Source organism: Myotis lucifugus, unplaced genomic scaffold, assembly GCF_000147115.1.
Source record: "Myotis lucifugus unplaced genomic scaffold, Myoluc2.0 scaffold_342, whole genome shotgun sequence".
Taxonomy (NCBI): Eukaryota; Metazoa; Chordata; class Mammalia; order Chiroptera; family Vespertilionidae; genus Myotis; species Myotis lucifugus.
This window is the reverse complement of record NW_005871390.1, coordinates 359618-385361: the sequence shown is the minus strand read 5'-3', so window position 1 is coordinate 385361 and position 25744 is coordinate 359618. Positions and strand designations below refer to the sequence as shown.

The 25744-nt window shown below is 45.4% G+C and overlaps 1 protein-coding gene and 1 pseudogene across 4 annotated transcripts; both read right to left on the bottom strand.

The window, feature by feature from the left end:
- Window positions 1–1183: 1183 nt before the first annotated feature.
- Window positions 1184–13171, bottom strand: LOC102425908 (zinc finger protein 77). Of its 4 annotated transcripts, XM_014466505.2 has the most exons (4): window positions 13107–13171; window positions 4181–4307; window positions 3046–3235; window positions 1184–2647 (listed from the first exon to the last, which is right to left on the bottom strand). In XM_014466505.2, the coding sequence occupies exons 1-4, from the start codon at window positions 13107–13109 to the stop codon at window positions 1204–1206; spliced, it is 1764 nt and encodes a 587-aa protein (XP_014321991.2). In that variant the 5' UTR covers window positions 13110–13171; the 3' UTR covers window positions 1184–1203. The 4 variants fall into 4 exon arrangements, with proteins under 4 accessions (XP_014321991.2, XP_023620439.1, XP_023620440.1 ...); XM_023764671.1 differs by lacking the exon at window positions 13107–13171 and having other exon boundaries at window positions 4181–4339; XM_023764672.1 differs by lacking the exon at window positions 13107–13171 and having other exon boundaries at window positions 3046–3260; window positions 4181–4290.
- Window positions 13172–14525: 1354 nt separating this feature from the next.
- Window positions 14526–23953, bottom strand: LOC111828366 (annotated as a pseudogene).
- Between the last annotated feature and the right edge of the window lie 1791 nt (window positions 23954–25744).

Sequence of the window (25744 nt, the reverse complement as noted above, 5' to 3'; positions counted from 1 at the left end):
GAAGGGTTGGTGGGTGGGAGGTAATCAACCAAAGACCTTATATGCAAATATGCATAACCCATGGACACAGACAGTGGGGTGGTGAGGGTCTGGGGTGGGCTGGAGGGTGACAATGGGGAAAAAGGGGGACATATGTAATACTTTCAACAATACAGATTTTTTTTAAGTACATATGTTGTTAGTTAATGTGATCAGTAGATCAATGAGTAAAGTTACTAAGGAAAAATAAAAATAAAATTACATCGTTTCACATAAAAAGATAAAAACCACTTAATCTAATCACTATGCTGTTACATCTGAAACTAACACAAAATAATATTGAATGTAAACTGTAATTTAAAAAACCTTTTTACATTTTAAATATTTTAAAAGAGCAAAATATAAAAGGGATAATATGTTTAACACTCAATTTACAAATATAAACAAAATTTTGCCATTTTATTTTAATTTTTTAAAATGTGTTTTTATTGATTTCAGAGAAAGGAGAGGGAGAGAAAGATAGAAACATCAATGGTGAGAGAGAATCACTGATTTGCTGCCTCCTTCATGCCCCAGACTGGGGAATGAGCCTGCAACCGGGGCATGTGCCATGAACAGAATTGAACCATGACCTCCTGGTTCATAGGTCGATGCTCAACCACTGAGCCACACTGGCCAGGCAAAATTTTGCTATTTAAAAAAAAAAGGGGAGTCCCAGCAACTCTTAACTGTTGATGATATTCAGCACATTACTTTGGCTTTCTGAGCCTATTTTCCCAACTGTAAATTTGACTAAAAAAATCACTAAATTATAAAAAAAAAAAGTCCAAGGTAATAAAATATGTATAGTATTTTAGGGACAAAGAAATATTTCTTGTCTCAAGTTTTCATATCAGCAACATGGACCAGAAATTAATATACTGGAAATCACTGTTAAGGATGAGCTATTTACAAAGTCAATATCATATTTACAATAATTAAAAGATTTCATTCCTGCTCTGAATTTTCATGTACAAAATAAGTGAAGTGCTATATCTGAAGATTTTTCCTTATTCTTTCCATCCATACAGTTTTATCTCCAGTGTGTTTGCTCACACCACAAATTTTAAAGGAAGAATGAAGGCATCCCATGGTTCTTGTATTCAGAGTTTCTGTTCACTGTATGTCTTCACATGTGCCTGCAGATACTCAAGATACGTGAAAACCTTCCCACATTGCTGACATTCAGGTATTTTTTTCACTGTGCGTTCTCACATGTTTTCGCAGGGATGTGGGATACCTGAAGGCTTTCCCACATTGCTGACATTCATCAGGTTTCTCCCCAGTATGTGTCCTCACGTGTACCCGCAGGTTGTCAGGATACCTGAAGGTTTTCCCACACTCCTTACATTCATAGGGTTTCACCCCAGTGTGTGATCTCATATGTCCTTGAAGGGAGCAGAGACGACTAAAGGCTTTCCCACATTGCTGACACTCAAAGGGTCTCTCCCCACTGTGCATTCTCACATGTATTCGAAGGGATGAGAGAAAACTGTAGGATTTCCCACATTCTTTACATTCATAGGGTTTCACTCCACTGTGTATTCTCATGTGACCTTGAAAATGTTGAAGCTGCCTAAAAGCTTTCCCACATTCTTTACATTCATAGGACTTCTCCCCAGTGTGTGTTCTGACATGTTTTTGAAGGTAAGAGTGACTAGTGAAGGCTTTGCCACACTGCTGACATTCATAGGGTCTCTCCCCAGTGTGTGTCCTCACATGTACTCGCAGGGATGCAGCATACCTAAATGCTTTCCCACAGTGCTGACATTCACAGGGTCTCTCCCCAGTGTGTGTCCTCACATGTACTTGCAGGTTTGCAGGAAACCTGAAAGCTTTACCACATTGCTGACATTCATAGGGTTTCACTCCACTGTGTGTTCTTACATGCCCTCGAAGGGAGGAGTGACGACTAAAGGTTTTCCCACAGTGCTGACATACATAGGGTCTCTCCCCACTGTGTGTTCTTGCATGTTCTTGCAGATTTGTGAGATACCTGTAGACTTTCCCACACTCCTTACATACATAGGGTTTCACTCCACTGTGTGTTCTCACATGTCTTCTAAAGTATTTAAGACTACCGAAAGCTTTCCCACATGCCTTACACTCATAGGATTTCTCTCCAGTGTGAGTTCTCACATGTCCTGTAAGGTAAAAGTAATACATAAAGGCTTTTCCACATACTTTGCACACATGGATTTTTTGTCCACACTGACCTCTCACATGTCCCCGAAAGGATGAGTGGCAGGTGAAAGCTTTTCCACATTTCTTACATTCAATAGAGTTTTTATTACTGAGACTCTTCACATATTTCTTAGCTGCTCTCCCAGTATCCTGACATTTATAGGGTTTCTCCACAAGATCAGTTTCCTCCTGAGTACTCAGGCATGAAACCAACCTGCAGGGTTGTCCACATTCCTCACAGGGATGAGGTTCGTGTCCAGTGGGAGATCTCTGCTGATTTATAAGGAAAGAGCAATCCTTGAAGACTTTTCCACACTTAGTGCATTCATAGTGTTTAACTCCAGGGATATGTGTCTCATCCACAGGAAGATCTGTGATCTGGTTCAGGGTGTCTCCACATTGGTTACCTTCCTTAGTTTCACAGAGACTCTCCACAAAATGACTTCTATTCAAAACAGGAAACACACTATTAGTGATTAATGCTCATAAGTGATTTCTTTATTACTGATTATTGATGGTTCTAATGACCACATTTACCATTTTCAATGCACGGGTATGTTTTTGGTACTGTCTGCATTATTCCATCATGAAACAAGCTTATTGCTATGGCTGAACTAAAATAGGGCCATAACTTCCAGTGTTTCTTACATATGGGGTCTCCTGATCATGGTTTCCATCTGAATTCTGTTTCAGACACTCAATAGCTACATCACATGTATGAAAATAGTGTCTTGTGAAAATTCTCTGAGTACCCTACTGATTAGCTAGCTAGGTTTGTACTTTTTCTTTAATTTCAAGTTAGTCTAACACTGCTGAGATCCCCTGTTCCCCTGTGCCACTCACCCCAGATGCCTCTCTTGAGGTTGTTGCTCATCTGCAATGTTATAAACTGTAAAGTTTTCTCTAAAAACAGACCAGGAATCATTCCTTATGAATTGTAGTATTTTCTCTTCACTGGATATTTCATTCTCCAAATTATCCTGCCCAGGACATGATGCTTGGGTTTTAACTTGCGTGAAACAATCTGTAACAACTGATAGCATAATTAAATTAAATTCCTGGGGAAAAATGGTGAAGTAAAGAACAATGTATGGATTTATTTTCATATACTGACCCAAAAGTATAAATAATTTTTATAAGGAAGAATAAGTTTATAAGCAAAGAAAAACTCTAAGGACCTTTGCTATTTGGGACTTTGACAATAATAGGAAAAGTGAGTCAAAATGGCAGCCTGGTCACTAAGAAATACTATTAAAAAAAGATAAAGACCAAATAAATATAAATGTTATAAAAAAATGCAAAGTAGGGAGGAACGGCAGAATGCACATGCCCAAATGTTCCCTTTACAGGAGATGCCAAAGTCTTCCCAAGTGAGTGAGGATACAATAAAAAGTCCAACAGGAATGCAGGGTAAATGTAAAACATCTCCCTCTCAAACACAGGGTGAGTCACGTTTCTAACAGATTTGTCCAAATAGCAATCCCTTATCCAGAATCTATTCTTCCTGCGGGTTGTTGTTCTCTGAAGTTCTCAGACACAGAGGCCCTTAAATGAAGCCTTTCTTCACAGCCCCCAGCTGCCATTAGGAGATTGATGGTGTGTTTGGCTGATGCCCTGCCCCTGGAGAAAAGGTCCTCATGATGGAGGATGGAGGGCAACACACAATCAATGAGAAGGGCCTCATGGGTGAGAACCATAAAGCTGTTTTCACAGCAAACTGGAGACTATGCTCATTCTTATAAAAATTAGGAGGCCTCAGACTTTTTTTCAAGAGAAATAAAAAGTCAACTTAATATATAAAACTTTTTTTATCATGAAAAAGATATTTGACTCTAGATATGTTCCATGAAGGCTTGGATTACATAAGTCTTTTTTTTTTTTTTTAACATATTGCCCTTCCTTGGACCCAATAAAAAAGAACAATTGTAAGAAATACTTTTTCCTTAAAAGACTAAGTGAGGGATAAAGCCATCCTTACCCACTGAGGCCAGGTTCCTGAAGGTCTCTAGCATCACTTCTCTGTAGAGCTTCCTCTGAGCACCATCCAGCAAAGCCCACTCTTCCCGAGTGAAGCACACAGCCACATCCGCAAAGACCACCGTGTCCTGAAACATCCCACATATTCTGTTTCAACAGGGCACCTCTTCACCAGCATGTGCAGGAGGATGGGGGAGGCTGGAACAGAACTCATTTCCTAGGACACCTAAGCTCATGCTCTTTTGGGAAATGACATTAAGCAAGCAAATAAAATGCATTATCGTCAATAGTGGTAAGAGCTTGGAACCATGAAGCAAAGTACAAGAACAAGTGATATAAACTTATCCTATATAATAAAAGCGTAGTATGCAAATTTCCCCCGGGAGTTCGACTGGGGGTGGGGCCAGCCGGGGGGAAGGGACGGAGGCCCTGGCCAGCAGCCAGCAGCCACTAAGGACTCTACCCGTGCATGAATTTTGTGCACTGAGCCTCTAGTCCAGCGGTTCTCAACCTGTGGGTCATGACCCCTTTGGGGGTCGAACAACCCTTTCACAGGGGTCGCCTACGACCATCGGAAAACACATATATAATTACATACTGTTTTTGTGATCAATCACTATGCTTTAATTATGTTCAATTTGTAACAATGAAATTGGGGGTCACCACAACATGAGGAACTGTATTAAAGGGTCGAGGCATTAGGAAAGTTGAGAATCACTGCTCTAGTCCATACATAATTTAAAAGAATGGCTTTTACTGTTATATAGCAGATTCTGAGTATGTTAAAGACTGAAAATGAGTCCTGGCTGGTTTTTCTCAGTGGTTAGAGCAGGGGTGGGCAAACTTTTTGACTCGAGGGCCACAATGGGTTCTTAAACTGGACCGGAGGGCCGGAACAAAAGCATGGGTGGAGTGTTTGTGTGAACTAATATAAATTCAAAGTAAACATCATTACATAAAAGGGTATGGTCTTTTTTTTTTTAGTTTTATTCATTTCAAACGGGCCGGATCCGGCCCGCGGGCCATAGTTTGCCCACGGCTGGGTTAGAGCATCAGCTTGTGGACCTAAGGGTCTCAGGTTCCATTCCTGTCAAGGGCACATGCCCCGGTTGCAGGTATGCAGTAGGGGGTATGCAGGAGGCAGCCTATCAATGGTTCTCTAATCATTGATGTCCCTCTCCTTTCCTCTCTGAAATCAATAAAAAATATATATATAATCAATAGAAAAAAAATATCCTGGGGTGAGGATTAAAAAAAAGACTGAAGATGAAGTCACTGTTCAGATAATGTAGAATCAGATACTTGGCTCCTCAATAGTTATTGTCAGCTCCAAGACCTGGAACCAGGATGTCAGACAGTCATGAACACTGAGATTCCAGTGCTGCTTGATCTAAACAGCTCTCACCTTGTAAGTCAGCAGTGTTCTGGAGCCTGGTCTAGTCCCCTCATATCTGACAGAGGCAGAGACACAACCCCTCCCCCGCTGAGGTGGACACTGTGGGCATAGGTGTAGGCCAAGCCTGGGGCCTGGCACACCGGTTGGGTAAAAGGGGAACTTGGTTCCTGAAGAAATTTTCAAGCCAGCACAGCCTCACAAACAACCTTGTGCCTGGAATATGAGAAAAATCGTCCCACAAAGAAGAATTACTGAAGGATCTAATGGTAATAGAGCTAAAGGCGACTCTAACAGAGAGAAAAAAACTACCTAATGTGTATTTTAGAGCAATGTTGGGTTGGATGACATCACATCAATAAAATAAAGGGCAAAAAATTATTTTAAAAGTTGAAATTTTTAAAAACTGTGTTCTCTCAAAATCTAAAAAAAAACAAACAAAAACAAAAAACCACACAAAACCAAACCCACAACTGTATCAGGCACAGAAAAGGCAACACTACATCAACCAGGGTTAAACTAGGAATTGCTAATCACATACCTGATACCAGACATAACTACATACAGAAAACTCACAGGACCACAATTTTTAAAAAGGCAACAAGATAAAGACAAATAATATAATTAAATAATGGGCAAAGAATGTGAGCAGATACTTCTTAAAAGGAAAAATTCATATGGCCAATAAGCACCTAAAAGATTCTAGCCATTAGTCATCAAGAAAATGCAAGTCAAAACTAAAGCAGGTATCTGTTCACACTACTAAGATGGCTGTGAGACAGACAGACAAGTACTGGTGAGGATGTGAGGAAGTCAGAACCCTCACACATAGCTTATGGGAAGTAAAGTAGTGAAGCCACTTTGGAAGATAGCCCAGCAGGTCCTCAAAATGATGAACATGGTTACCACAAAACATAGCAATTCCATTCCTGTGTGTTTACATAACCAAGAGAAGGAAAAACAAATATCAACACAAAACTAGTAAAGTGTCCCAAAATTCACGCAAGAAGTAATTTTGGCCCTAACCGGTTTGGCTCAGTGGATAGAGTGTCGGCCTGCGGACTGAAGGGTCCCAGGTTCGATTCTGGTCAAGGGCATGTACCTTGGTTGCGAGCACATCCCCAGTAGGGGGTGTGCAGGAGGCAGGTGATCGATGTTTCTCTCTCATCAATGTTTCTAACTCTATCCCTCTCCCTTCCTCTCTGTAAAAAATCAATAAAATATTTTTTTAAAAAAGAAGTAATTGATAGAAAACACAGGTTTATAATTAAAAATTGTAAATTTTTTATTGATTCATAAAGTATACAGTATAGGGTTATGTATGGAATAGCATATCAGGTAAATGGCCTCCACGGCTTTGCTGGCACATACGCACTCTTTTGTTGAAATTTTCCATGACCGTTTTGCATAAATGTGGCTGAATTTTGATGAGGCTCATTTTCATCTTGATAGCTTGGTTAATCGACAAAATTGTCGCATTTGGGATTCAGAAAATCCACAAGTGATTGTTGAGAAACAAATGCATCCACAACGTGTCACTGTTTGGTGTGGATTTTGGGCTGGAGGCATCATCGGACCATTCTTCTTCGAAAATGCGGCTGCTCAGGCAATAAGAAAAGAGTGCGTATATGCCAGCAAAGCCGTGGAGGCCATTTACCCGATATGCTATTCCATACATAACTGTATACTTTATGAATCAATAAAAAATTTACAATTTTTAATTATAAACCTGTGTTTTCTAACAAAATTACTTCTTGCGTGAATTTTGGGACACCCTTTATTTCTCTCCCCCTCTCCCTTCCTCTCTCTGAAGTCAATCTATAATAATAAAAGTGTGATATGCTAATTAGACTGGACGTCCTTCCAGACAACCTTCTAGACCAGCGGTTCTCAACCTGTGGGTCGCGACCCCTTTGGGGTCAAACGACCCTTTCACAGGGGTCGCCTAAGACCATTGGAAAACACATATATAATTACATATTGCTTTTGTGATTAACCACTATGCTTTAATTATGTTCAATTTGTAACAATGAAATTGGGGGTCACCACAACATGAGGAACTGTATTAAAGGGTCGCGGCATTAGGAAGGTTGAGAACCACTGTTCTAGACGAAGCCAGGGCTGCGAGGGAAGCCCGACCCAGGTGCCTGCCGGTGGCTGGAGGGAAGCCTGGGACCCGGGTGCCAGAGGGAAGCTGGTGCCGGCAGCCGGGGCGAAGGAAGACCTACTCCTTCGTGCATTGGCCTCTAGTAAAAGTATATTTAAAAAAAAGACTATGCCTATGTAGCAAAAAGGGGATGTGGGTGTGATATATAGGGTGTCCCCAAAAAATATATATACACTTTAACAGCTGATAACTCAGTTTTCAATCCTTTTCAGATTTAACTGATTTAAAATAATGGGTGAAGCCAGACTAAGCTTTGAACAAAGAAAATTTATTCTAAAGTGCCACTAGACTTTTTTAAATGGGGATACATCAACTTTATCTGCAGTACAAAACTGGCAACAGTCGACAAATTGAGGGCACACAAATACAAACGAAATAATTCCTAATGTTTGCAATCCATTGCTTGGCATTATCAGCAGTGCCTGGACCAGAACAGTCATCAGTTTGAAAACAAGCATTGAAAAAAAAATTAGTCATTTCTGTATATTCTTTTAAAATTTGAAAATGAGCTGTATGTTAATAAACACTGACTTTATAATCACTCAAAGTGCATATACATTTTTGGGGGATACCTTAAGAGAAAAGAAGAGGCAGGTGCTAACACGAGTAACTTGTAGCCACGTGGCATGTGCTTGTTAAAAGCAGTAAATAACTAATGGGCCCACTTGTTTATACAATAATACTCCTTTCAGGTGATAGGAACCTACTTATCAAGAGGTGAATTGGTACTCAGCTAGCTTCACAATGATGGCATGGCCATGTTAAGTAATGAGAAAAAATTTAGGCTAACTATGCTTTTTATTGTTATGTTAGACTGTACTTTTTATACTTGTTTTTAAAAAGCCCTGGCCTGTGTTTCTCAGTGGTTAGAGCGTCAGCCTGCACACCAAAGGATCTCGGGTTCAATTCCTGATCAAGGGCATGTACCTGGGTTGCAGGTTCAATCCCTGTCTTGGATCAGAGCCAGTGTGGAGGCAACCAATCGATGTGTCTTTCTCACATCAATATCTCTCTCTCCCTCTCTCTCTCTCTCTCAAAATCCATAAATAAAAAATTTTTAATGTCCTAATATAAGAATAATTGCACAATCTGTAAATATGCCAGATACCAATGAATTTTATAAATTAAATAGGTAAACTTTATAGTATGTAAATTATATCTCATATAAAACTGTTGTTAAAAAGTTCAGACAGCCCTGGCCTGGTGTCTCAGTTGATTGGAGCATCATCCCATACACCAAAGGGTTGTGGGTTCGATTCCCAGTCAGAGCACATACCTAGGTTGCAGGTTGGAGCCCAGGTCAGGGGGCATACAGGATCCATGTTTCTCTCTCTCACCGGAATAGAACCTGAAGCCTTTTGGTGCACAGGACGAAGATCGATCATCTGAGCCACTCCAGCTGAGCTATTTTATTATTTTCCATATGAATAACTGTAAATCTATTTTTGTCCCACCCTGTATATCCTCCTTAAACTAATAGCATTTTCATTCAAATTCCATTGAATTTAACCAAATAAATTAAGAGTAGGAAAATGGAACAAAACTTCAGATGTTTCATAGATTAAATACACCGAGGAGATATTACAACTTATGGGAAGAGATTTTTTTTAATATTAGATGTAATGGGATAAATGTATAGAAATCAGTAAACATACCTGAGATGACACAAGAGAACGCCTGAGAATGTCTGTGTTCTTTAAAGAAACAAAATCAGCTGATTCTACTATCCCCACATACTAAATGCAATTCTCAAAGGGTTCCTAGGCCAGGTACTAAATATTCAAAAATCAGTGGTTCAGGGGCAGGGAGTGAGATGGAGGAGGTCATTGGAGGAGAAAGGGGGGAATCTAATATTTTCAACAATAAAAATAAATTTAAATAAATAATCAGTGATTCCAAATTGTAGGGGAAAAAACAGAGTATTACCAAGACCAGAAAGGGACAATTCAAAAAAATATTCAAAGGCAACGACATTCATAAATATAGAGGCAAAAGGCGTTTTAAAAGGCAATCTAGCCCGGCTGGTGTGGCTCAGTGATTGAACATCAACCTATGAACCAGGAGGTCATGGTTCAATTCCTGGTCAGGGCACATGACCCGGTTGCAGCCTTGATTCCCAGTGTGGGGGTCGTGCAGGAGGCAGCCAATCAATGATTCTCTCTCATCATTGATATCTCTATCTCTCTCTCCCTCTCCCTTCCTCTCTGAAATCAATATATATACATATACATATATGTGTGTGTGTGTGTGTGTGTGTGTGTGTGTGTATATATATATATATATATATACACACACACACATTTTTAAAATGCTTTTTAAAAATATTGATTGTTCAATGAGTACAATTTATCCATTCATGAAAAAAAGTCACACTAACCATAGGCTTCCAGTCTATAGATGCTGAGGACATGCTGGTCTCATGTCACTGGTCATTGATGACAATACAACTTAAAGATCAGAAGGGAACAATCAGAAAGAAATGGTATCTACATAAAGCCCAGAGACAACTTCCTATTTAACAGTGAAATGTTACAACTGTTCCCTCTGAGATCAGGAACAAAAAGGTGAGGGTGGGCATGTATACGATTGTACACCTGTGAAGGCCTAGCCAGTGCAGCGATGAAAAACAACAATGTGGGAAAAGATTTACAAAGGGAAAACACTAAACTTCACTGGTACCAAATGTAAAGATTTAGTATTTAGAAATCTCCCAATCCTACAGACAAATTATTAACTTAAAACTGATCATAGCAGGGGTATTAGTTAAAATACAATATTAAAAAATCAGTATCACCAAAACCGGTTTGGCTCAGTGGATATAGCGTCAGCCTGTGGACTGAAAGGTCCCGGGTTTGATTCCGGTCAAGGGCATGTGCCTGGGTTGCGGGCACATCCCCAGTAGGAGGTGTGCAGGAGGCAGCTGATCGATGTTTCTGTCTCATCGATGTTTCTAACTCTCTATCTCTCTCCCTTCCTCTCTGTAAAAAATCAATAAAATATATTTTTAAAAAAATCAGTATCATCACCAATAATACATCTGATAATGGGTTAATATCCAAAATTATAAAGAACTCCACGTAACACACACACACACACACACACACACACACACACACAAATCCAATTAAAAAAATGGATGCCCAGGTGGCGTGGCTCAGTGGTTGAGCGTTGACCTATGAACCAGGAAGTCACAGTTTGATTCCCGGTTGGGGCACATGCTCAGGTTGTGGACAGGAGGCAATCAATGACTCTCTCATCATTGATGTTTCTATCTCTCTCTCCCTCTCCCTTCCTCTCTCGCAAATCAGTAAAAAAAAATATATTTTTTAAAAATGGGCAAAGGACCTAAACAGACAGTTTTCCAAAGAGGACATACAGATGGCCATTAGACATGAAAAGATGCTCAAAGTCACTAATCATCAGAGAGATGCAAATTAAAACCAAAATGAGATCACCTCATACCGGTCAGAATACCTGTGTGCATGTTCCCCACAATTATTATTATTTAAAATATAAATATATATACACACACACATATATATAAATATATATATATATATATAAATATATAAAATTATTTTAGTCCAAAGCCTATGCCACACCCAAGACCATTGAAATCTCTGGGGTGGGACAAAGGCATTGTTAGCTTTTTGTTGTTGTTGTTGTTAATCCTCACTGGAGGACATTTTTTCTATTGAGTTTTTGTTTTGTTTTTTTTAGAGAGTGGAAGGGAGAGGGAGAGATAGAGAGAAACATCAATGTGAGAGAGACACATCAATTGGTTGCCTCCCACACACACCCTGACCAGAGCCAGGGATTGAGTCTGCAAATGAGGTACATGCCCTTGACTGGAATGGAACCCACGACCCTTCACAGTCTTACTCAGTCTGCACAAATCACACTTAACTCCAGCAACTCTGTGGATGATGCCAAACCAACTATAACAAGTCATAATTCACAACGTTTGCATTAATCTTTGACATCAAGTGTCACAGACTCTGCACCCTGAATGGAAGAGTCACTATGGTTTTTACTGTGGATCTCCACCAACCTTGCATGAAGGTGGGAAGCTGTGTGCATGTTCCCCACGATCCTGTAAAAGAGAGGACGTTTACTGTATCTGAAACACTTTCTCAGAGGCACCTCTGGTTAAGTGGGGGAATATGAGTCAGCAGGACGGACAAAGACCTGAGACACTGAGCCACCCTCACTAACATGGAGAAACCCGAGGCTGGAATAAGGGAAAGCTCCTAGCGCCGAGCTGGACACAGAAGAGGCTGCACAGGCGCCTGGTGACAATGCTGACTCAATCCTTCCTGACCCTGTTCTCCTGGAACATCCACGGAAGGTGAAAGGCACCACCCCAACCACTTGCTCTGGAAAAAGGCACATTGCAGGAACCACCGACTTAGGTAAGACTCTCAGATGTCTCCCACGTTTACCTCTGACAGCGCCAGAGGCAGACACCCACATCCCCATTCTCTGGGCCTGAATGATCGGCTGTGTGTTCCTCCAAGCAGAGCTTGGCTGAGCTGCTCTCCTGACCCCAGAACCCTGAACTCAGGCCTGTCCTCCGCCCCCGGACACCCTCTCCTGAGGACATGCTGGCCTCCGGGGCTGCTCTCCCAACCACACCAGGTCCCTCCTACCTTTGTGGACTCCTCTCCATAAAAGCAAGACTCGGAAAGCCCACTCCTGAGACCCCTGCCGATGGCACGGCCTGAGAGTGCTCCCTGCTGCCCAGCCTCTGCCCAAGTGCAGTCCCCGCTCCTCGCCTGCGCAGGAACCCTTTCGAATGAAAATCTCTCCTTACAAAGCTTGGACTTGTTCAAACTTCACGGGCTTGACCAAGTGGTCACAATTTCCCACCCTTTATCCAAGCTTTCCTAGTTTATGTCCTCCCGACAGGCGCAGACACTGGCCCCATCCTGTCTGAACAAGCACGGAGACGCCAAGCCCGCTGACCGGAGCTGAGTGCGCTGACCGGAGCACAGGGTGGCAGGTGCCGTCACGCCGCCTTCCCGCTCCCCCTCCTGCCTCGGAGAAGAAAAGCCCGTTTCTCCCTGGAGGCGGCACAGCTCTGGTCCCAGCCTGTCCCCACTGCACAGTCTGAACCAAGTCCGATTCGACGATATCTGTCGGGTCCAGCCCAGGTCCTCCCGGCGTCCATCCCGCCCCCAGCCCCTGGCCGCCCGCGATGGCGGCCGTCTGGTCCTTCCTCGGTCCCCCTGATCGGCCAAGGCCTCGGAGCCGAGACACCCTGCCACCGAGAAAGGACACTCGGGAGGATTGGGGGAGTGGGGGACGCGCGGCTTCCAGCCGGTCCGAACCAACACAGCCCGGCCTCGGCCCGCTCCGCGCACTCACCATCTCGCGACCTGCTCCGGGCTCTCGGGGCGGCGTCCTCTCCGCAGCCCGGGAAGCGGGAAAAGATGACAGGAACCCAGGCCCCGCGCGGACCCGCGAGAGCGCCTCCGCCGGCGGAGAGACCTCGGCGCAGGACGGCAGCGCCCGCTCCAGGTGAACGCGCGGACCCCCGCTGATTGGCCGGAACTCCAGGCTGGCCCTTCCTGATTGGGCACAACTCCGTCACGCCACCAGGCCGTAATTGGACAGTTTCTGAGGACTCCCCCCTTCCCATGTCTTGATTGGGCAGCCCCTCAACCCCGCCCCTGCTCCCCTGATGTTGCTCTGGGCCCCGCCTCGGTCTCCCCTCATTGGACAGTCACAGACCCGGCCTGAGCAGCGGGCGGGGGTCGCGGGCTGTGGGCTTCAGCCTCCCCTGCTCAGCCCAAGCCCTGCGTTCAGTTGTTCTTCGCAGCACGAAGCGCGCCCTGTGAGCCTGAGCCCGTCCCCCGCCAGTCACTGACCCCAACAGCCAGAAACAACGGCCATTCCTTGACTAAGGGTCTCAAGGTTTGAGTTTCTAAGAAGCTAAAGCTAAAATCACGGCCTAAGTTGTGTTTCAGCTCCTGAGCCCTCAGGCAGAAGGACCACTGGCCACGTCCCCATTAAACCGAGGGACGCCGATGCCGACCTAGAGATCTGAAATGATGATTTACTGCCCTCATCTCATTCTTGACCAATCAGCAAGACCCACGACCCCAAATCCCTTACTCATATGACTTGTGATTTTGCTCTATACAACCCCTTGTCCATAAAAATTCAACGAGTTAGGGCCTTTGGGCTTCAGCTGCCTGTTCTCTTGGGTGGCTCCATTCATAATAAAAATAACCAACCTTTCTCCACTACAATTCTTGGTGTTTAGTGTTTGGCTCTCCTAGTGCCAGGTGGTGGAACTTTCTGTTTGGTAACATTCACCCATTGATAGACATGTCCACCTTTTGGCTATTTAGAAGAGTGCTGCAAGGTGCATTCATGTAACCTATTTGAGTGCTGTTTCAATACAGGTGAGAGGGAATAGTAGGGTCATATATAACACGAGGTTTAACTTTCTGAGAACCGCCAGCTCTCTTCCATAATGGCTGCACCATGTCACATTCCCACTGGAAGTGTACAAGGGTCTCCATTTCTTCACATCATCCCTTTTTTCTGAATTGCTTCATTCTAGACATCTTAATGGGTAGAAGTGGTATCACCTTGGGGGTTTGATTTGCATTCCCCTGGTGATTTGTGATGTTGAGAATCTTCTCATGTATTTATTGCCATTTGTAACTCATCTTCTGAGAAATATCCATTCAAGTTCTTTGCCCATTTTTTATTTTGTTTTGTTGTTAAATCTCACCTGAGGATATTTTTCCATTGATGTTTAGAGAGAGTGGAAAGAGGGGAAGAGACAGAAACATCAATGTGAGAGATACACTGATTGGTTGCCTCCCACATGTGCCCAGGGGTCAAGGGCCAGGGGTCAAGCTGCAACCCATAGCGCCCTTGACCAGAATGGAACCCAGGATCCTTCAGTCCGTGGGCTGATGCTCTATTCACTGAGCCAAAATGGTTAGGCTTTTCCACATTCCAGACATTCATAGGGTTTCACTCCAAAGGCTTTCCCACACTTTTTATACTCACACGGTTTCTCCCCGGTGTGTGTTCTCACGTGTTCGTGTAGGTAGAAGTAACAACAGAAAGTTTTTCCACAATGCTTACATGCATAGGGCTTCTCTCCAGTGTGAGTTCTTACATGTCGTGTAAGGTAGGAATAATATCTAAAGGCTTTCCCGCATGCTTTACAGGCGTGAATTTTCTGTCCACAGTGACCTCTCACATGTCCCAGAAAGAATGAGTGGCAAGTGAAAGCTTTTCCACATTTCTTACAATGAAAGGAGTTTTTACTACTCAGACTTCACGAATCTCTCAGATGATCTCCCAGTATCCTGACTTTGGTAGTGTTTCTCCACAAGGCCTGTTTCCACATGCGTGCTTAGACACAAGACACACTTGGAGGCTTTTCCACACTCCTCACACGGGTGAGGTTTGTGTCCAGTGCGAGATCTTTGCTGATTCAGAAGGAAACAAAGATCTGTGAAGATTTTTCCACACTTAGTACATTCATAGGGTTTAACTCCAGTCAGATGCCTCGTGCACAGGAGGATCTGTGATCTGGTTCAGGGTGTCTCCACACTCATTGCCTTCATTACTTTCACAGGGAGTCTCCAGCACATGACTGTCCAAAATAGGGAGCACGCTATTAGGGACTAAAGATTGTAAATGTCGCCTTGGCTGGTGTGGTTAGAGCGTCGGCCCATGCACTGAAGGCTCAAGGGCACATAGCCACCAATCAGTGTTGGTCTGTCACTCTGTCTCTTTCTTTCTCCCCCTCCCTTCCTCCCTTCCCTTCTCTCTAAAAATCAATGGAAAAAAAGATCTTCACTCCTTGGGTGAGGATTTAAAAAAAGAAGAAAATAGCATCGTGTGTGTGTGTGTGTGTGTGTGTGTGTGTTTTAATCCTCGCCAGAGGATACCTTTTCCATTGGTGTTTTTAGAGACAGTGGAAGGGAGAGGTAAAGACAGAGAGAGAAACATTGATGTCAGAGAGGCACATTGATTAGTAGCCTCTTTTTTTTTTAATATATTTTATTGATTTCCCACAGAGAGGAATAGACAGCCAGAAACATCGATGAGAGAGAAACATCGATCAGCTGCCTCCTGCACACCCCCCACTAGGGATGTGCCCGCAACCAAGGTACATGCCCGTGACCGGAATCGAACCCGGGACCCTTCAGTCCGCAGGCCGACACTCTATCCACTGAGCCAAACCGGTGCTGGCGATTAGTAGCCTCTTGCATGTGCATCGACCAGGGCTGCAGATTGAGCCTGCAACCGAGGCATGTGCCCTTGACGGGAATCGAGGGCCAATGTTCTAACCACTGAGCAAAACCAGCTAGGGCCTATGCCAACAGGCAGACATCCCCCGAGGGGTCCTTAGTGCCGCTGCAGAGGCGAGAGGCTCCCACCACTGCTGCTGCACTCGACAGCCATGAGCCCAGCTTCTGGCTGGGTGACGCTCCCCCTATGGGAGCACACTGACCACGAGGGGGCAGTTCCTGCGTTGAACGTCTGCCCCCTGGTGGTCAGTGCATGTCATAGCGACCAGTTGTTCCACCATTCAGTCAATTTGCATATTAGCCTTTCATTATATAGGATATTTTTATTGATTTTAGAGAGGAAGGGAGAGAGAGAGATAGAAACATCAATGATGAGGAGAATCATTGATTGGCTGCCTCCTGCACATTCCACAATGGGGAGGGAGCCCGTAACCTTGGCATGTACCCTGAATCGAACCGTAACCTCCTGGTTCATAGGTCAATGCTCAACCACTGAGCCATATGGGCCGGGCATGACTCCTGTTTTTATGGGGTTGAACCAGACATGTTGCTGGGGAAAAGTGTCTCAATACAAAAAATGTCCTCTCTTCCAGTAGAATTATGAGGGGAATACACACAGTTCCACACCTTCATGGGAGGTGGGTGGAGATATGGATTATCAGTGGTTGAGTATTGTCCCTCACTGGGTCTGAACATGCCCAGGTGTGGGGTAAAGGGGGTCAATGGAGGAAAAAAGGGAAGATCTATAATACTTTCAACAATAAAGATAAATAAATAAATCCTATATAATAAAAGCCTAATATGCAAATCGACCAAACAGCAGAACGACCAGTCGCTATGATGCACATTGACCACCAGGGGGCAGACGCTCAATGCAGGAGCTTCCCCCAGCCCCCAGGCCCCAGGCCAGCCAAGGTGGGTGCCAGCAGGGCCCCCCCCCATCACCCCGCCGGTCACCCTACAGATTGGCCCTGATCGCCGGCCAGGCCTAGGGACCCTATCTATGCACGAATTTTGTGCACTGGGCCTAGTGAATAAATAAAGTGTGGCTCAGTTGGTTGAACGCAGTCCCATGCATCAAAGGGTTGCCAGTTCGATTCCAGATCAGGGCACATACCCAGGTTGTGAGTTTGATTGTTTCTCTCTCTCTCTCTCTTTTTCTCATCTCCCTTCTATTCTCTCTAAAATCAATAAAAACATACTTTTAAGAAAAAGAACATGTACATCCATGACAAACCCACATGGAAAATTTAACTTTAAATAACCACATATCAACCCAGCTGGTGTGGCTCAGTGGTCAAGCACTGACCCAGAAACCAAGAGGTCACAGGTTCGAATCCCAGTCAGGGCACATGCCCGGGTTTCAGGCTTGATCCCCAGTAGGGGTCGTGCAGGAGGCAGCCGATCTATGATATTTCTCTCTCATCACTGTTTTTATCTCGCTATCCCTCTTCTTTCCTCTCTCTAAAAATCAATAAAGGGAAAAAAAAGTAAATAACCACATATCAGATGCATCAAGGATTTTAAGTATCCTTAAAACAGTGGCTTCAGGCCCAGCTGGCATGGCTCAGTGGTTGAACATCTTACCTATGAACCAGGAGGTCATGGCACATGCCTGGGTTTCGGGCTCAGTCCCCAGTGTGGGGCATGCAGAAGGCAGCCAATCAATGATTCTCATCATTGATGTTTCTATCTCTCTCTCCCTCTCCTTTCCTCTCTGAAATCAATAAAAATATATTAAAAACAAACAAACAAAAAACAGTGGCTTCAAGAGGAATCTTTATGGTAATGAACCGATTTTGGTGGCAGTGTGCATGAATCTACATCATAAAATAGCACAACACACACACACACACACGTGTACACACGCACATGCATGTAAAACTGCCAAAATCTGAACAAACCCTTTGGATTGTACCAATGTTGACCTCCTGTTCTTTTGTTTTTAAATAGTTTGATTTTTAGAGAGAGAAACATCGATATAAGACATGAGAGAGAAATGTCGATCAGAGCGAAACATCCATCAGCTGCCTCCCGCAGATCTCCTGCTGGGAATGAAGCCTGAAACCTGGGCACGTGCCCTGACTGGGATGACACGCAACCAACTGAGCCACACTGGCCAGGGCTCTATCTCCTAACCCAGGCGCCAGAACCCTACCCCTGGGCCGAGGGTGGACACTCCGGTCAGGACCCGCGGGCCCCCCAGATGGGGACAGAACAGGACGCTGGGACTTCACCCCAGGGCAGAAGGCGCATACTCCGGTCGGGACCCGTGGGACCTCCCCACGGGGTAAGGGACAGGACTCCGGGCGCCCACTCGGCGGCAGAGGAAGGAGACTCGGTTCCGGACCGGGGTTAGGGGTGGTGCGCGGGGACCCAGGCCCACAGCCGTGTCCAGACGATTACGCCGGTCAAACCAGCCCCGCCCCGCGCACTCACCACCTCCCTGTCGATCTCCAAAACGGTTCCTGCGCGTCTTCTCCGCGCCCCGCGACTCCGGCCTGGGAGAGCAACGTCCACGCGGCTGGCGCGCCCGCCTCCGGCCCTGATTGGACGATGCTCGGAGCCCCTCACCCTGATTGGACAGTTCTCTCACTAGCCAATTCTTCCAGGCGCTCTCCTTCTCCGTGACTCTGATTGGACAATCCAGCCTCCGGCCCCAGCGCCGAGGCCCCCTGGAGTCCTGCTCTTGGACCGGAAGTCCTGACTCAGTCTCTCTGCGGAGCGCCCCTGGCCCCGACCCTGGACAGGACAGGAGGGCCTGGTGACCTGCGGCATCAGAGGTCGTCCGGCAACAAAGTCACCGTTAGTCTGTGCCCGTTTTTAAGAACAAACCTCTCAATAGTGACGTCACAAAGCAAGGCAGGGTGGTGCTTGGGTTTGACCTTTGACACAGAAGGCCCCGACTTCCTCCCCTAACCCCAAGGTCAGCAGCCCAGGGCCCAGGGTCTTTGCTCCCATGGGGAGCGGGGCTCTGGGTCCCTAGACTGCAGGCAGAACTGTTTCAGCTCAGCCACTGGTGTGAGATGTTAGAATGCTCGGGTGTGCGTTTCACACTGCGAAGAAATGCCTTTTGGGTCAATTACTAAGTGTCTCTACAGAATTTTGAAATATAAAAGGCTGTGATATTCCTACGGTATTTGCATGCCTATTTTAACCTATTTACGAAATACTTTATTTAAATTGGTCTGAAATACCTAGAGCATTTCCTATGAATGCTCATTTCAAAAATACCCACTGGCAGTGGATAGAGTATAAATATAAATTCCAATATCATGACCATTTTTTTATGAATATAACTAGAGGCCCAGTGCACCAATTCTTACAGGGGTGGGGTCCTGCAGATTGGGCTGGGCCTGTTGGGAGGAGGAGATGGTGGGAGGTTGGCCAGAGGGCTCCGAGATCTGGCCAATCAGGGCCTGGAGACTGGGGGAAGGGGCCACAGGTGATTGGCTGGCGGGCAGCCCCCGATTGGGGTTGGGGGCTCCAGCGGCCTGGGGGTGGGGCCATGGGTGGTTGGCCAGCCAGCCTTGCCCCTGATCCGGGTGAGGGGGCCATCTGCGGTGGGTCTGAGCAGGGGGAGGGGCTGCGTGACTATCTGGTGGGGCGGGCTGATGGGGGGGCAGGCTGGCAGGGGGGAGGGGCCAAGAGGTTGGCCAGCTGGCCCCACCCCCTGACCCCGCCAGTTCGCTGGCCACAGTGGGCATCATAGTGACTGGTCATTAGGGTCATTATAGCCATTACTGTTGCTGGCTTTTTATATATATAGATTATAAAAATGCATTTTCTAAGGTCTGCAAAGATGTTTTAATCATTTTCATAAAATTAGTGTTTAGTAGAACAAATTTAGCAATGGTTTCCCACCCTGGCCAGATAGCTCAGTTGGTTAGAGCATCATCCGGATATGCCAAGGTTGTGGCTTCCATCTCCTGTCAGGACACATATAGGAAGCAACCAATGAATGCATAAATGAGTGGAACAAGAAAAAATTATGTTGATCTATATACAATTTCTAAATCTGTATTCTCCTAGTAAGTTGGCCTCAAAATACTGTAAACAAGAACAAAAAGACATAATTAAAGGAGCAGCCTTATATGCATATATGCATAATCCATGGATACAGATAATAGTGTGATAAAGGCCTGAGGGGGAGAGGGTTCGAGATAGAGGGGGCCAATGGGGAAGAAAAGGAACAGCTATAATACTTTCAACAATAAAGACAATTAAAAAAAGAAGGTGCAAAATTCACAGTCAAAATGGGAGATTGAGGCACAAAATTTGTTACCAACAGTGTTTTTCAAGTTTTCTCAAGAGCTTGGCCTAATGGACTTACATGAAAGTCTTAAACCGACAATTAGAAAATACACATCCAGCCCTGGCTGGTGTGGCTTACTAGTAGTTGGTTGAATGCCGAGCCATGCATCTAAAGCAGCGGTTCTCAACCTGTGGGTCGAGACCCCTTTGGGGGTCGAACCACCCTTTCACAGGGGTCACCTAAGATCAGCGGAAAACACATATATAATTAAATATTGTTTTTGTGATTAATCACTGTGCTTTAATTATGTTCAATTTGTAACAATGAAATTGGGGGTCACCACAACATGAGGAACTGTATTAAAGGGTCGCAGCATTAGGAAGGTTGAGAACCACTGATAAAGGTTGCTGGTTTAATTCCCAGTCAGAGCACATACAGGTTGTGGGTTCTATTTTTCTCTCTCTCTCTCTCTTCCTCTCTCTCCCCATCTCCCTCTCTCTCTCAAATAAAAAACAAACAAACATAGATTTTAAAATACACATCCATAACAAACCCACATGGAAAATTTAATTTTAAATAATCACATATCAGCCTGGCCGGTGTGGCTCAGTGGTTGAACATCGACCCAGGATCCAAGAGGTCACGGGTTCGATTCCAGGTCAGGGCTTGGATCCCCAGTAGGGGACATGCAGGAGGCAGCCAATTTGTGATGTTTCTATCTCTCTATCCCTCTATCCCTCTTCCTTTCTCTCTAAAAATCAATAGAGGTGCCCTAGCCGGTTTGGCTTAGTGGATAGAGCCTGCAGACCGAAAGGTCCTGGGTTCGATTCTGGTCAAGAGCACGTACCTCGGTTGCAGGCTCCTCCCCAGCTTGGGCCCTGGTCTGGGCTCATGCAGGAGGCAACCAATCGATGTGCTTCTCTCACATCGATGTTTCTCTTTGTCTTTCCCTTTCTCTTCCACTCTCTCTAAAAAAAAATCAACAGAAAAATAGCCTCGGGTGAGGATTTAAAAAAAATTAAAATCTATAGAGAGGAAAAAATTTTAACCACGTATCAGATACATCAGGGATTTCAAGCATCCTTAAAACAGTGGCTTCAGGAGGAATCTTTGTGGTAATGAACAGATTTTGGTGGCAGTTTGCACAAATCTAAATAATAAAATGGCAGAAAATTACACACACACACACACACACACACACACACAGAGACACACACACACGTGTGTAAAACTGCCAAAATCTGAATAAGCCTTTTGGATTGTACAAATGTTGATCTCCTGGTTTGTTTTTTTAATAGTTTATTGATTTTTTTAGAGAGAGAGGAAGGGAGAGGGAGAGGAAGAGAGAGAGAAAGAGAGAGAGAGAGAGAGAGAGAGAGAGAGAGAGAGAGAGAAAGAGAGAGAGAGAGAGAGGTGAGAGATAAACATCAATCAGAGTGAAACATCAATCAGCTGCCTCCTGCACATTCCCTGCTGGGAATCAAGTCTGAAACCTGAGCATGTTCCCAGACCGGGACGATGCTCAACCAACTGAGCCACACTGGCCAGGGCTCTATCTCCTGGTTTGACATTGTACGAAAGCTCTGTAAGATGCTACCACTGGAGGAAGATGGGGCAAGGGTACACAAGACCTCTCTGTGAAACTCCAGTTATTTTTACGTTTAAAAAGCCCTAGCCTCTTGCTCAGTGGTTCGATTCTGGTCAAGGGCACCTGCCTCGGTTGCAGGCTCGCTCCCTGGCCCCGTGGCACATGCGGGAGGCAACCAATCCATGTGTCTCTCTCACATCCATGTTTCTCTCTCTCCCCACTTCCCTTCCTCTCTTCCACTCTCTCTAAGAATCAATGGAAAAATATCCTGGGGGTAAGGATTAACAACAATAACAAAAAAGTTTAAAAAATGAGTGGCTGAACCCTCACAGGGTTCTTTTCCTCACATAAAGATGCTCAAAGTTGCCGAAGCTGGTTTGGCTCAGTGGATGGAGCGTTGGCCTGTGGACTGAGGGGTCCCGGGTTCGATTCCGGTCAAGGGCATGTACCTGGGTTGCAGGCACATCCCCAGTGGGAGATGTGCAGGAGGCGGCTGATCGATGTTTCTCTCTCATCGATGTTTCTGGCTCTCTATCTCTCTCCCTTCCTCTCTGTAAAAAATAAATAGAATATATTTAGAAAAAAAAAAAGATGCTAAAAGTTAACCACACAGAAGTGGAGCGGCTGACTCGGTGTGCCGCTGCAGGCCCACGCTCCTGGGCCTTGCTTCAGCTGGTGGCCGTGACCTTCATGGCTACACCCCAGCTGAAGGCACCAGGTGGGGATTTCAGGCATAAACGCCAAGGGAGGTGGGAGGCAGCGAGGCAAAGGGTGAGGAGTACAAGCTGGACATCTCTGTCCCCAGTGACTTCTCTCGACCTCTCATTGTCCAGGACCACGGGGCGTGGCAATCAGTGGATGCAATGAAGAGTAGGGGGTGACGTTTTTGTTCATTATTGTGTGTTTCTGGTTTTCTTCCTCTCAGAGCACATCACTCCCCCGAACAAAACAGGGGTTCTGTACGTAAGGCAAGAGAGCTGACGACCCGACCACCTCAAGTGGCCCCTGCAATTGAGCCCGACAGCACACCCTGACAAAGACCAAAGAATTGTTAGAAAGGCCACACACTCTCATCACAACGCCACCAACTAGAGCAATCCATTGTGACGGATAACTTACAATAGCCACGTTCTGAATATTAATACACGTTGGACAGTATTTAGAATTTGATTGTGATGGCCTGGAGGGAGATGGGAAGAGAGGGGCCAGGGGGTCCCAGGCCTCCCCCAGTCCTCGGGGCCGCCACTTTCCTACCCCCAGGGCCACACCCCGGTGCCGCACGGCCCACTGGAGGGGAAGCGATATCCGGTTTTGCAGATGTGGAAAGTGTAGCTCAGAGAGATCCGGTTGCTCACTTGGCCAAGGTGGCAAATGAACTCGCAAGCAGGGTTCGGGAGTCACCCTCCCAGCAAACTCTCCCGGTCTCAGCATCAACCGGCTGAGCGCCTAGGGTGTCCGACCACGGGACACCCCCGCAGTCGGGCACCGCCCACACCGACACCAGGAGTGCACCGTCCAAGATGTGCCAACCGGCAGATCTCACCTGGTGCGAATGACAGGAGAGTGCCCACCCCGGGCCTGGGGACCTTTATACCCGCATTTGCTTCCGGTTCTGGCGTGGCAGGGAGCGGAATGGAGGCGGGTCTTGGTTTGGGGGGAGCTACCTCCTCCAATCGCTGAGCAGAGCTGGGACGCGATTGAGCCCAAGGGCCGGTCCGCCCTTCCAGGGCGGGTCTGAAGCGGGAATGGCACTGGGCTGTGGGCGTGGCTTACATGGGACCCGCCCCCTGGGGCGTGGCTATGGTCAGAACACCGACCAGCTGTGTGGCTGGAGGCGCGGTCACCATGCAGGTCTAAGGCGCCCATGTCACCCTCATCCACAATAACTACTCACAAACGCTTATTTCCTCCAACACTTTCTTCACGCTAACACACGTATAAAAAGATATTCCCATGGTTAGAACGTTTCTTCCTTGAATCTCATTTCTTCCAGAAGTGGGGTCAAATGTTGTGCATTTCTTACACGGGGCTTTTCTTACTTATAAATTCCTTGTGATATCCTGTCCCGGATGGCGACCTCGTTCATGTTGTCACATTTGTGAACATTTTGTTTTGTGCATTGGGTAGACCCAGGAAAAACGCGTGTGGATTCCTCAAATACATTCTCATTAAGCACCTTCCATAGCCCCCACTCTGTTCTCTTCACGGAACAGAAAAATCCTTGCCCTCATCCTTTTTAGATTCTGGTTGGGAGGAACCAAATGAACCATATTAATAAATAGCATATATAACAAATTTAATATGTCACAGTGTGACAAGGGACTGGCTCAAGCACTGGTCCCTTCCGCCGTCTCTCCACACAGCGGTTTGATTGGCATCATATACAGGAAGCCTCTGACCTGCTCTCACTACCCACACTCCTCCCCTTCTGAGGACCAAGCCCCAGCTTTTTCCAGTTTCTAGGCAAGATTTTTCTGGTACTGGTGGGCTGGCCCAAGGTGACCGAGGTGGGGCTGGGCCAGGTCTAGGACTTTGTGGGCAGCTTCTGGCTGCAAGCTGCCATCTCAGGCACCTGGAGAAGGTCATGTGTTCGGTGGGTGGCAGGTGGGATGAGCTGGGACAGCTGGTGGAAATTGCACTAACAGGCTCAATTTAGAGAGAATTGAAAATTCTTGCAGGTCTTCCATTTAAGGGCATGTCTGCCTATTCAGAATTGATAACTTCATCACACCATAGTATACACAAATCAATTCAGAGCGAATCATAGACGTGAATGGAAGATTATGAAATTTCCAGAAGAAACACAGGGGAAAAAAATCTCTGTTTCCCTTAGGTTAGGCAGATTTCTTTGATAGGACAGAAAAATGGGACAAACACACACCAAGAAAATATCAAGTGGGTCATTAAAATTTGTTAATATTTGCTCTTTAAAAGCCACTGTGAGGAAAGCAAATGACAACAAGGAAAAAATATTTGCAAGACATACTGACAAAGTCATTATATCCAGACGAGATCAAGAATTATTTCAATAGAGAAAAAGCATGACCACAAAAGGGCTGCCTGTCACTCTCAAAACCTCCTAGCTCAGTACAGTGGGGCCTTGACTTACGAGTTTAATTCGTTCCGTGATGGAGCTCGTAACTCAAATTACTCGTATGTCAATTCTTAAAGTGAACGAGTGAGACACGTGATGCTGGGCTGATGTGACATTCACTGTGATGTTCGCTGCGCCAACTAGCGGTGGAGTATCTGAAGCTGGCTCGTAACCCGAATTTTAGCTCGCAACTCAAAGCAAAAAATCGGCAGAGAGACGGCTCGTATCTCGAAAAACTCATTAGTCAGGACACTCGCAAGTCAAGGCCCCACTGTATTCTTAGAAAATGCCCACTGACTTGCAATAAAGGGGCACAGAATGCAATTAGCTCTCAAAATTAAAGGGGAAAACATGCATAATTTACGTGTGCACATGCATATATACACACAGAGAGTACATATCTCGGTTGCAGGTTTGAACCCCCGCCCAGTTAGGATGAGAACAGGAGGCAACCAATTGATGTATCTCTCACGTCGATGTTTCTCTCTCTCTCCACCTCCTTCTTCCCCTCCATTTTCTCTAAAAACAAACAAACAAACAATGGAAAAAATATCCTTGGGTGAGGATTAAAAAATATATATTCTCAGTGAAAGCAGCCAGGCACCAAAGACCACATATTTTGTGATTCCATTCATATGACATTTCTAGAAAAGTCACACCTACAGAGACAGAAAAGTAGGGATGGGAGGAAAGGATTGAGTCAAAAAGGACAAGAGGGACATTTCAGCGACAATGGACATTTTCTAAAATTGGGTTCTGGTGATGGTTGTACAATTGTACAAC

Bases quoted from the DNA above. Each gene is read 5' to 3' on its own strand.
- LOC102425908 (XM_023764671.1), bottom strand. From the start codon at position 4,316: ATGTTTCAGGACACGGTGGTCTTTGCGGATGTGGCTGTGTGCTTCACT. The intron at 3,236-4,180 runs GTAAGGATGGCT...TTATGCTATCAG, and splicing joins CAGGAACCTGGCCTCAGTGG to TTGTTACAGATTGTTTCACG. The intron at 2,648-3,045 runs GTGAGTGGCACA...TGTTTTGAATAG, and splicing joins CCTCAAGAGAGGCATCTGGG to AAGTCATTTTGTGGAGAGTC.